The 12,466-nt window shown below is 44.8% G+C and overlaps 1 protein-coding gene across 4 annotated transcripts in view; it reads right to left on the reverse strand.

Annotated features, from left to right (window-relative positions):
* The window catches only part of SH2D4A (SH2 domain containing 4A), a 65,691-nt gene that overhangs the window by 20,357 nt on the left and 32,868 nt on the right, over positions 1-12,466 (reverse strand). For 3 of the 4 annotated variants that reach the window (XM_057697157.1, XM_057697155.1, XM_057697156.1), the window contains exons 5-6: positions 5,602-5,682; positions 477-588 (exon numbers count right to left, since the gene is read on the reverse strand). In XM_057697157.1, the coding sequence (XP_057553140.1) occupies positions 477-588; positions 5,602-5,682 (193 nt within the window). The remainder of the gene's footprint in view (positions 1-476; positions 589-5,601; positions 5,683-12,466) is intronic. The other variant, XM_057697158.1, reaches the window with a different exon arrangement.

Genomic DNA, 12,466 nt, shown 5'->3' on the forward strand with positions numbered 1-12,466 from the left:
AATGTGTTCACTGTGGGAAACTAAGAAAAACACAGAAAAACAAGAAGAATTCCAGTAAATAACCTTGAATCCTGCCTCTCCAAGAAAACTAATGTTAATATGTTAACCTGCCACATCTTTTCCCTCATATAGACATTTCTAAATAGGGATATTTTTCATACTATTTTATACTGATTTTTCTTCTCCAAGCTAAAAACTAAAAAGATAAAAACACGTTCCAAGGACATTAAACGCTCTTCCGAAACATGTTTTTCATAGCTGAATACCACTTCACCGTACAGATACATCATAATTCTGATGGTACAAAGATGAGTTGAGAACCTTTCTGCTATTCAAAAAGTGGCTCGTAGCCTTTGAGTAATAATTTAGTGTTAAAATGTCTCTCAACAACCACTGTAAGTGCTTCCTAGATTGAGCGTCTTACTAAGCGAACAAAAGGGCTTAGTGTCACTGTTATGGAGGCCCCGGGTACTCACGAGAGGCCTGCCACTCCGTATCTTCTTTCCAGCTCTTATAAATCTGCTTGGTTTTCTCTTCATCTGTTTGTTTTATTTCTTCATCTTGTGTTTTCTTCACAGATTCCTTCTTCTGTTTAAAAAACCAAAAACAAACACTAGTGAGGGACTCTGGCAGTTTCCTGCAATGAGGTGGGCACGAGGCATGGTGTGGGCAGAAAAACAGGCATCTAGATGAATGCAAGAGAATAGAATGCCCGAAAATGAAAACACAACCTTACAAAATCTATGGAATGCAGCGAAAGCAGTTCTAAGAGGGAAGTTCACAGCGCTACAGGCCTTCCTCAAGAAACAAGAAAAATCTCAAATAAATACCTTAACCTACCACCTAAAAGAATTAGAAAAAGGACAAACAAAATCCAAAGTCAACAGAAAGAAGGAAATGATAAAAATCAGAGGGGAGATAAATAAAATAGAACTAAAAAAAAAAAATAGAAAAGATCAATAAAACCAAGAGCTGGTGTTTTTTGAAAAGATAAAGAAAATTAATGAACCTCTAGCCAGGCTCACCAAGAAGAAAAGAGATAGTATCCAAACAAACAAAATAAGAAACGAAAGAGGAGAAATAACAACCAACACCACAGAAATACAAAAGAATCATAAAAGAATACTGTGAACAATGATACGCCAACAAGTTGGACAATCTAGAAGAAGCGGACAGGTTTCTAGAAACATAGAGCCGACCAAAGCTACATCAGGAAGAAACATTCATGGTAATGGCACAAAACAGGCATGTAGATCCATGGAACAGAATAGGAAGCCCAGAAATAAACCCTCACACCTATGGTCAATTAATCTATCACAAAGGAGGCAAGACTGTAGAATGGAGAAAAGACAGTCTTCAACAAGTGGTGTTGGGAAGGCTGGACAGCTACATGTAAATCAATGAAATCAGAACACTCCCTCAAACCATATACAAATAAACTCAAAATGGCTTAAAGACCTAAATATAAGACACGACACCACAAAACTCCTAGAAGAGAACACAGGCTAAACATTCTCTGACAGAAATCATAGCAATATTTTCTTAGGTTAGTCTCCCAAGGCAAAAGAAATAAAAACAAAAACAAACAAATGGGATCTAATCAAACTTATAAGCTTTTGCACAGTAAAGGAAACGATCAACAAAATGAAAAGACAACTTATGGAATGGGAGAAAATATGTGCAAATGATGCGACAAACAAGGGGTTAATATTCAAAATATACAGACAGCTCATAGAACTCAGTATCAAAAAAATAAACAACCCAATCAAAAAAGGAGCAGAAAACCAAAACAGACATTTTCCTAAAGAAGACATACAGATGGTCAACAGGCACCTGAAAAGATGCTAATTATTAGAGAAATGCAAATCAACCACAATGAGCTATCACCTCACACCAGTCAGAATGGCCATCATCAAAAAGTCTATAAGTAACAAATGCTAGAGAGGGTGTGGAGAAAAGGAAACCTTCCTACACTGTTGGTGGGAATGTCAATTGGTGCCGCCACTATGGAGAACAGTATGGAGGTTCCTTAAAAAACTAAAAACAGAGCTACCGTATGATCCAGCAATCCCATGCCTGGGCATATATCCAGAGAAAACTCTAATGCAAAAAGATACATGCACCCCAATGTTCACAGAAGCACTATTTGCAATAGCCAAGGCATGGAAACAACCCAAGTGCCCATCAACAGACGACTGGCTTAAGAAGATGTGATATTTATATACAATGGACTATTACTCAGCCCTAAAAAAAGAATGGTATGTGTATAAATACAGCTGATTCACTTTGGTGTACCTCAAAAGCTGGTACAAGAGTGTAAAGCAATTATATTCCAATAAAGAACTTTAAAAAAAAAGAAAAAAAGAATGAAATAGTACCATTTACAGTAACATGGATGGACCTAGAGATTATCATACTTAGTGAAGTAAGTCTAACAGAGAAAGACAAATACTATATGATATCACATATATGTGGAATCTAAAAAATGATAAATAAATCTATATACAGAACAGAAACAGGCTCACAGACATAGAAAACATATTTATGGTTACCAAGGGGAGAGGGAGGGACAAATTAGGAGCATAGGATTAACAGATACAAACTGCTACATATAAAACAGATAAATGACAAGGATTTACTGTATAGTACAGTGAATTATACTCAATATCTTATAATAATGTATAATGGAATATAATCTGAAAAAAAAAAAAACTGAATCACTTTGCTGTACACCGGAAACTAACACAATACTGTAAATCAACTGTACTTCAATAAAGGAAAAAAATAAAATATATAAAAATATCTTTAAAAAGCATCCTTTTTGAGAAGGAAACATACAGAATAAGAAACATGAGCCTTCCTTAGAAAGGGAATTTCTTTTTTTGAAGGGTAGTGAACTTACAATGTTATTTACTGTGGTAAAATACATAGAACGTAAAATTACCATTTTAACATTTTTAAAAATTGTGGTCAAACTTACATAACACTAAGTTTACCATCTTAACCACGTTGACATGTACAGTTCTGTAGCCTTAAGTACATTCAAGGGAAGTTGTTTTTAACCAAGGAGAAAACTAACACACCGAATCACTTAAAAATTCCTTTCTTTCTTTGAGGACAGCCTTCTGAGTGCTCACGAGAACACCGAACTTACAACTTGGTGCAGCAAGAAAACGCCTGGGCAGCTGAGTCATGAAACAGGCTGAGGGGCAGGAAAGACTGCCTGTGCTTCACTCGGCACCACAAAAATGATGGGTTTTGTTTTCTTTTGTGTTTCCCTATAGAAACATAGGTTAAATTACTTCACCACAAGTAAAATATGTACCTCGATGCTGTGAGACTGGTTTTAATCACGATTAAACCACAGTCATAGTGGAAGATGTGACAATTCATGAACTGCACTTCACCTCAGATGCAACGAATATTTTGTGGTTTGATTGTTTTCACTTTTTTTTTTCTTGCATTCTTTTCCTGCCTAGAGCTAAGACCCCTTCTTTAGTTAATATTATAAAAACCAAAGAACAGCTTTTGGTGTTTGAAATGACTTAAAATTTGCCATTGCCTTAGTGAAGCTGTTGGCAAGGCTGAAATACAGGAAAAGTGCTGGTAGCAATTTCTAAGCTCAAACAGAAAAAAAAAAAAAAATCAAACCAGAGCTTTGTTTGTCTTCCACACCCGTATTTTTAACTGATTTTAAATAATTAGAAAAATATAGCTACAATATTGAACTATGCTATCATGGATATTGTTGCTCAGGAAAAGCAAGAGGTTTACAAAGTGAGTCTACTTAAAGAACTGCATTAAGTAAATACAAATTCAGGCGGTACTTGGTTGCTGAGGTGACACTCCAGTGTCTGAAAGCACTGTTTAGTAAGTCTCACTCCTTCTTCATCTGCAGTGTCATCACGTATGGGCACAGTCAGAAAGGAGATGAAATTAATGTTTCACAGAGTAATAGCAGATGAGATCTGGCCCTGGCCGCTGTTTTTATTCAAAGCAGCAAGAACAATCAAGAACTTGTCCCGAGTTTCTCTAAGGATTCCTCCAGAAATTTTACTTTTAGAAAAGTCTTTACCAGTTGATCTTTACGTTCTCTGCTTAGAAAACCATTATTTCCTCTTTAGAAGCATTCTGCTGAAGCACACAGGTCCACAATGACGGCCGGGGAGTGGAGGGGCAGCAGGGCTGAGGCCGGACACTGGTCCAAACGCCCAGGGGCCGGGGCGTGGAGCCGGAGATGGGCAGGCGGAGATGTCAAAGGTCCCTGACACAAAGCCGCTTGTCCCTCCCGGGCGACTGATGCAAATACTCCCACCAGCTCCCGCATCAGCCCCTCGCTCTATCTCATTCACTAACTTCTGTCCGTTCCTCCACCGTGTCCAAGAGCTCTTGCCTCTGTGTCCTCCTACGTGCTGTTCCCTCTGCCTGGGACATACTTCCCACCGCCCCGCCCTCATTCTTCAGGTCTCTGCGCCAATGTCTCCTTCTCTGGCCACCTCTATGAAAACCAACTCCCACCCCCAGGTGCCTCAGCGCCCTCATCCTGCGTGATTTTCCTCCAGAGCTCCTGGGACCTGACTTCACACACAGGTGTATCTTCTGTCTCCCCATCGGGAGTAGAAGCCTTTCGAGGGTAGGGACTTCATCTATCTCGCTCATTGCGTCTCCAGTGCCCACAGCAGAGCCGGGCACGCAGGAGAAACTCATAATATCGTCTGAGTGGATGTGCAGATCTGTCCTTTCCTCCTCACCTGCCCTCATTTAAAATGACATGATGTAATCAGGGCAGTACCACTGGAAAGTTCCTTTAGAAACTACGGCTGCTGTTTCAGAAAGAGGCATGAATTACATCAGCAGCTGTACTCCAGGCCCACAGCTCCCAACCTCCCCACGACTTAAGTCTCAAATGTGTGAGCTCTCAGCTCACGCGTGGCCCTGCAGAGGGGTCCAGGCCTGGGTCACACCACCCATGGGGGGCAGGCCCGGCCGCCTCCATCCCAGCCTGTGGCCACCAGAACCTTCTTTTTACCACCTCCTCTCTTCCTCCACTTTTTCAGGCCTCCTGTGGGTCAAACCCTACAAGGTTTCCAGTCTCTGCCCCAGTTATCCTGAGCAGCAAATACGGTAACAAGGCAGCAGGATGGAGAGAGCAGAGGCCTGAGCGCCCGGAGGTCCGGGGGGCACCGTGGACACAGTGACACAAGCAGCTGCTCAGCGCAAGGGAGAGGCTGGAGGACGACCGAGCACCTAGAGAACCGAATCTGAAGCCACCGTCTCTGCCACGTTTCCTGCTTCATTTATCTGTCTCTGAAAGCAGTCTCCCCCAGCGCCCGCCGCCGCCCAGGACACTGTCTGGTTGTCACATCTTCAGGGAGGAGTCGAGCAGATACGTCCTGGCATCTGCTCTTTTCATGCTACTCAAGACTCTCCAACTCCAGATAAACAGGTAAAGATGAATAGCTGTGCTCACAAGCTTTTCAAAGACAGCGTTCACAGTCTGCTGCTTAATTTCATTTCTGCATGAGGTTATGAACCAATCTGTGAACCATCAGTGGAAGTGGCTCTGCACTTAGCCCTGGGGACGGAAGGTAAGCCTTTTACCTGGTGAAATCCATATTCCTTCATGCGACTGATAGAATCTGCCAACATCTGCTGAATGTTTCTTGAGGTACTGGAGGGCAACTGAAAATTAAATGAAACACATTTTTATTCCGTTGAGGGCCGCAGTGCAACTTCAGAGGATAATGTTCACGCTTCTCTCGTGTCAATGTTCCCAAACGCTGGGTCCACCCGTTTCCCACCGGCAAGTGAGGTCCTGAGCGCATCCTGACTGAGGCAGCGGGTGGGTGAAGCCCTGGCCTCTGCAGTCAGCAGGGTTAGAGATGAATGACTGCCCAGCAGCCAGGAGCGGGTGCTTTGTCCTGTCTAGCTCCCAGCTGGCCCCAGGGCCCCTGGGATGACCTTAAGACATCAACGCTACTCCTTAATCTCAACTCTCTTCTTTCTTGCTTCATCCCTGCTCTACCCCATCCCGTGGTTTAGGTCAGACCAGAGAAACGCCTTAGTCTCGGCCACCTAACTGCATTCACCTCTCTCCCCTTCTAGGGTCTATGGCTGGAGACGTGCCTGGAGCCCCCCGTGCCTGGGAGCCCTGCCCACTCTCCCTGCCTGCTCACATCCCTCCTCTCCTGCCGCCCCCACTGCCCAGCTCAGGACCTAGGCATCTGCTGCTCTAGACGGATTTCCCACGCGTCAGCTCCTGCCAACAGGACTCCCAGTTCTGCCGCCTGGGTTCCCTGGGGCCATCCTTGTGGGCCACACGCCAGCCCCTCTGGCTCTGTGACTGAGCTGGCCGGGCGCCTCTTAAGACCAGGTCAGTTACACTGGCCCCCGTCACCCGGTCCCTGGCCTGAATGCAGAGTCTGGGCCAAGGCCAGCATGGTAGTCATGTGACCTGTGTGGCCAATGTAGCCACCTTCAAACCCATGGCACCACGACATGAGCCTTGTGCCTGAGGGCTCCTTCCTGGGTCCTGGTACAGATTCGAAATCGCCTGCAAAGTTTCAGCAAAAGGCCAGAACCAAGACTCAGTGCAGAACGCAGAGGGGACTTCAGGGTCACGTCTATGCCATAAAACGAGCCAGGGCAGCCACCTCACTCCTGACCCTTTTCCACAGCAGCTGGCACATGGCCACCTGGCCACACGGCATTTCCTAGCTGCCCGAGTTAGGTGCCTGCGTGAATAATTATCTCCAAAAGAATGCAGGTGATAACTGGTACTGGCCACTTGTATCCAGGCCCTCAAAACCTCCTTCACACGAGTCTCCAGGCCATTTCCCCCTTCCTCTGGGCTGCAATGCTGACAGCAGTCATCCTACTAGAAACACAGCAGAGCCTCCAAAGCCTGAGCCCCTGAGCGGCTGTGAAGACCTGAGCCCTCCTGGACCAGAGCACCCATCCTGGATGTTACAAGGGAGAAAGATGAACTTCCGTGATGTTTTGACCATTGCCTGTTTGGTGTATTCTATTTTAGCTGATACAGCTGGCCACAGAAATCGCTGGTGGCTCTCGACTCCAGCTCTCCGCTGAGGGCTTTTACTGATCACGGGAGAAGAGTCAACGCTGATTTCACTGATGGCTGCTGGTCACTGGAGCCTGTCCTGCCCAGGCTCTGTGTCAGGGCCTTAGTAAGTACCATCTTCACGCGCCGCAACATCGCTGATAGAGGGGCAACATGATGCCATTCTCGTGTGGAGAGACGGAATCTCAGAGGGGTTGTGCAGCTTTCTGGGGTCACAGAGCCGGCCTGTGCCAGAGTTGATGCTTTCTCCACAATATCAATGTTGGAATGATAGGAAAATGAGTTGCAGGTCAAAGGTTTCTTATGCCTATGACTTGGCAAAGTAATGAATCCTACAGGTTTCACAACTGCCACTTGCCATATTCTGTCTCATCTTTTCCTTGATATTATAAAAAGATATGTAGCTGCCCTGCATCTAAAGCAGAACAGGCCAATAACCAGTTCCTCTACTGATGAAGAGACTAGAACTCTTCCAACAGGCTTTGTATACATCTGTCTGTTCAAAAGTCTGAGACGGCTTTGAAGGGCTCAAGCGTGTGGTCTCTGAATCCTTTTCCACTATAAGGAGTGTGAACTTTACCAACAGGCTCACTCTCCCTTCCCTCAATGATGTAAGATCCGTGGGGCATCATTTCACAAAAAGGATCAGTTTCTTCTACGCTGAAAACTAGGAGGCAGGTAACTGTGCTCCACGGATACCTCCTCAGATGCTGTAGATGATGCTGCAGGCCCTGCCTCTCCACTCATGTGTTTCAGTGGGACCTGGGCTTTTGCCACTAGCAGAGCTTTGGACCAAGGTTTCATCCAAGCGCCTCCACCATGATCAGCTCTCGAACCAACTCTTAGTTATTTCCTGAATGAGCATCAGGCTAATAGGTATCTGACATTGCTCTTCTAAGCCACATATTTCAAAGTGTGGTCTATGTTGTCAAGCATTTTCCCCCATCGCTTGCCAATTACTGTCCTCTGCTTGGACACAACACCTTCAACACACTCTACGAGTTACTCTTTGTCCCTTAGAAGCAGTCCTTCCTATCCGTCTCACGTGCACACTCCCTTTTAAAAAATTACTGTCTGAATCGTTTCTATCATCATCGTGTGCCCTTTCTCACTTTCAACATGGGCACTGCTTCTGCACTTGTCAGCTATTAAGGGGTTATCAATATTTTTAAAATAACTCAACTCTAAGCACAGACACAGGAAAGAGACAACTTTGGGGACCTGGTGCGAGGACCGAAGGGACCTCTGCGATCACCAGCACCACCTGCTGGTGCCGCTCAGAGCTGACAGCCTCTCCCCGGTCTGGAGGTTTAGGTTCTGTTTTTAGTACATTAAAGCTCACAAGTTGGTTCTTGAGTCGATGAGATTTAGCATCAATAACTGATTAATTTAACAACCACCCCAGAGATCAGCACGTCTATCCCAATCCTTCCATGTGTCTAAAACATACTGTCAACTCTAACACTATACACACATACTAAGAACCACATTTATAAAAATTCTCATTTTAAAGGTGAGCCAAGATTCGCTCTTATTTCAAAGTGTTAAATTAATATGAAGAAGTTAATCCAGGCTTGTGCAGAGCGGGTTCACTCAGATACACTTACATGCTTACAAATCCACAAAGCACACCACGGACACTGGAACAGACTGAAAGTAGTGTGAGCCAGGAGATCTCCTTTCCTAAAAAACAGCCAGATCCGTGGCTCAAAAGTGACGGTTCACAATGCCAGTACCAGAGGGAGACAGCTTCAAGAACAGCACCCAGAACACCCCCAGTTCGAGGATAAAGAGGCATCCTGGAGAGGGCGCTGGGCCCTCTCTGCAGCTTCCGTGTGATGCTGGGTTCCAGGGAGTCGACTCTTTAGCTCTTCCAATTTGTAGCACAAGGAAGGCTGGAAAACTACCCACCTCCCTGCATAATTTTTGCTTACAAAGAACTTTCAAGTCCATACATCGTCTGACCTTCATATCAACACCATAAGGGTGTCAAAGCAGGTATTATCCCTTTACCAAAAAGGAAAGGTGACCTGTTCATAGGTAGGAAAGCAGGGACTGAAACCCATGCCCTGCTCCTTCTGTGTCCCTGTCTGCTGCCGTGCTGTCGTGCATGGAAGCCACGGCAGTCCCCCCCCACCTGTGGCACAACAGAGACTTCTGCAGCTGCTGAAGCTCCAGGGGCAGAGTTAAAGCAATTGTATCTGCTTCATATTTGTTTTATTTAAAAACAAAAACTACCATGGAATACTTATGAAAAAGCCCAAAAAAAAAAAAAAGTGAAAACTTGGAAGCCAATGACATCAGAGGCTAGTGGACTTCCCACAGACACCAAGTCAGAATGGCCCTCTCCAATCAATGCAGACTGATCTGGGAGGGGAGCCCCTCCACACTGACCAAAGGATTTTATAAACATACATAAATTACCATTAAACTTGAAGTATGGCCGTTCAGATCTACATAAGCAATGGGCAAACAAAAGACGCTGCCAGCAGCGTCAACACTACACGGTTACAAACTGTATTTTCTCCAGAGACTGTGCGCCACGTGAGGATTTCTCTACTTATATTCACTTTTTTTTGTTTTGTTTTATATTTATTTATTTATTGGCTGCGTTGGGTCTTTGCTGCTGCGTGCTGGCTTTCTCTAGCTGTGGCGAGCGGGGGCTACTCTTCATTGTGGTGCGCAGGCTTCTCATTGCAGTGGCTTCTCTTCTTGCGGAGCACGGGCTCTAGGCATGTGAGCTTCAGTAGTTGTGGCACATGGGCTCAATAGTTGTGGCTCACGGGCTCTAGAGCACAGGCTCAGTAGTTGTGGTGCATGGGCTTAGTTGCTGGATCTTCCTGGACCAGGACTCGAACCCGTGTCCCCTGCATTGGCAGGCAGATTCTTAACCACTGCGCCATGTAGGAAGTCCCTATATTCACTTTTTTTTTTCTTTTTTAAGAACATTTATTGAGATACAGTTAACAGACAATAAACAGCATACATTTAGAGTGTACAATTTGGTGTCCCAATCTCCCAATTCATTCCCCCCCAACCCTCCCTGCTTTCCCCACTTGGTGTCCATGTGTTTGTTCTCTACACTTGTGTCTCTATTTCTGCCTTGCATTTCCTCTTTCATAGTTGTTAGCATTTGCCTTATGTATTGAGGTGCTCCTATATTGGGTGCATATACATTTATAATTATCTCCTCTTCTTGGATGGATCCCTTGATCTTTATGTAATGTCCTTTCTTGTCTCTTGCAACATTTTTTATTTAAAGTCTATTTTATCTGATGTGACTATTGCTACTCCAGCTTTCTTTGATTTTCATTTGCATGGAATATCTTTTTCCATCCCCTCACTTTCAGTCTGTATGTGTCCCTAGGTCTGAAATGGGTCTCTTGGAGACAGCATATATATGGGTCTTGCTTTTGTATCCATTCAGCCAGTCTGTGTCTTCTGGTTGGTGCACTTAGTCCATTTACATTCAAGGTGATTATCGATATGTATGTTCCTAGTACCATTTTCTTAATTGCTTTGTTTTTGTTTTTGTAGGTCCTTTTCTTCTCTTATGTTTCCCGCTTAGAGAAGTTCCTTTAGCATTTGTTGTAGGGCTGGTTTGGTGGTGCTGAATTCTCTTAGCTGTTGCTTGTCTGTAAAGCTTTTGATTTCTCCATCTAATCTGAATGAGATCCTTGCTGGGTAGAGTATTCTTGGTCGTAGGTTCTTCCCTTTCATCACTTGAAATATATCATGCCACTCCCTTCTGGCTTGCAGAGTTTCTGCTGAGAAATCAGCTGTTACCCTTATGGGAGTTCCCTTGTATGTTATTTGTCGTTTTTCCCTTGTTGCTTTTAATAATATTTCTCTGTCTTTAATTTTTGTCAGTTTGACTACTATATGTCTTGGCGTGTTTCTCCTTGGATTTATCCTGCCTGGGACACTCTGTGCTTCCTGGACTTGGGGAGCTATTTCCTTTCCCATGTTAGGGAAGTTTTCAACTATAATCTCTTCCAGTATTTTCTCAGGTCCTTTCTCTCTCTTCTCCTTCTGGGACCCCTATAATGCGAATGTTGGTGCGTTTAACATTGTCCCAGGGGTCTCTTAGGCTGTCTTCAGTTCTTTTCATTCTTTTTTCTTTATTCTTTTCTGCATCAGTGATGATCACCATTCTGTCTTCCAGGTCACTTATTTGCCCTTCTGCCTCAGTTAATCTGCTATTGGTTCCTTCTAGTGTATCTTTCATTTCCATTATTGTGTTGCATATCTCTGTTTGTTCTTTAATTCTTCTAGGTCTTTGGGAAACTTTTCGATCTTTGCATCCAGTCTTTTTTCAAAGTCCTGGATCATCTTCACTATCATTATTCTGAATTCTTTTTCTGTAAGGGTGCCTATCTCCTCTTCATTTAGTTGTTTTTCTGGGGCTTTATCCTGTCCCTTCATCTGGTACAAAGTCCTCTGCTTTTTCATTTTCTGTATCTTTCTGTGGCTGTGGTTTTCAGTTCCACAGGATGAAATACTGCTGATACTGCTTGATACTGCTGTCTGCCCTCTTGTAGAGGAAGCTATCTAGGAGGCTTGAGCGTGCTTCCTGATGGGAGGGACTGATGGTGGGTAGGGCTGGGTGGGTGGAGCTCAGTAAAGCTTTAATCTGCTTGTCTGCTAATGGGTGGGGCTGTGTTCACATCTTGTTGGCTGTTTGGCCTGAGGCCACCTAGTGCTGGAGCCCACAGGCTCTTTGGTGGGGCTAATGGAGGACTCTGGGAGGGCTCACACCAATAAGCATGTCCCAAAACCCCTGCTGCCAGTGCCCCTGTCTCCTCCCTGAGCCACAGCTGCCCCCCACCTCTGCAGGCAACCCTCCAACACAACAGATAGGTCTGGTTCAGTCTCCTATGGGGTCACTGCTCCTTCCCCCTGGGTCCTGGTGAGCACACTTTTTTGTGTGCCCTCCAAGAGTGGAGTCTCTCTTTCTACCAGTCCTGTGGAGGTCCTGCAATCAAATCCCGCTGGCTTTCAGAGTCTGATTCTCTGGGGAATCCTCCTCCCGTTGCTGGACTCCCAGGTTGGGAAGCCTAATGTGGGGCTCAGAACCCTCACTTTAGCGGGTGGACTTCTGCAGTATAATTGTTCTCCAGTTTGCGAGTCACCCACCCAGCATTTATGGGATTTGATTTTAACGCAATTGCGCCCCTCCTACCGTCTCATTGCGGCTTCTCCTTTGTCTCTGGATGTGGGGTGTCTTTTTTGGTGAGTTCCAGTGTCTTTCTGTCGATGACTGTTCAGCAGTTAGTTGTAATTTCGGTGCTCTTGCGAGGGAGTGAGCGCACGTCCTCCTACTCCGCCATCTTAATCCTGTCTCTCCCTATATGCACTTTTTAAACCAATTTGAAAAATGGTTCA

This window comes from Hippopotamus amphibius, chromosome 10 (assembly GCF_030028045.1).
Source record: "Hippopotamus amphibius kiboko isolate mHipAmp2 chromosome 10, mHipAmp2.hap2, whole genome shotgun sequence".
Lineage (NCBI taxonomy): Eukaryota > Metazoa > Chordata > Mammalia > Artiodactyla > Hippopotamidae > Hippopotamus > Hippopotamus amphibius.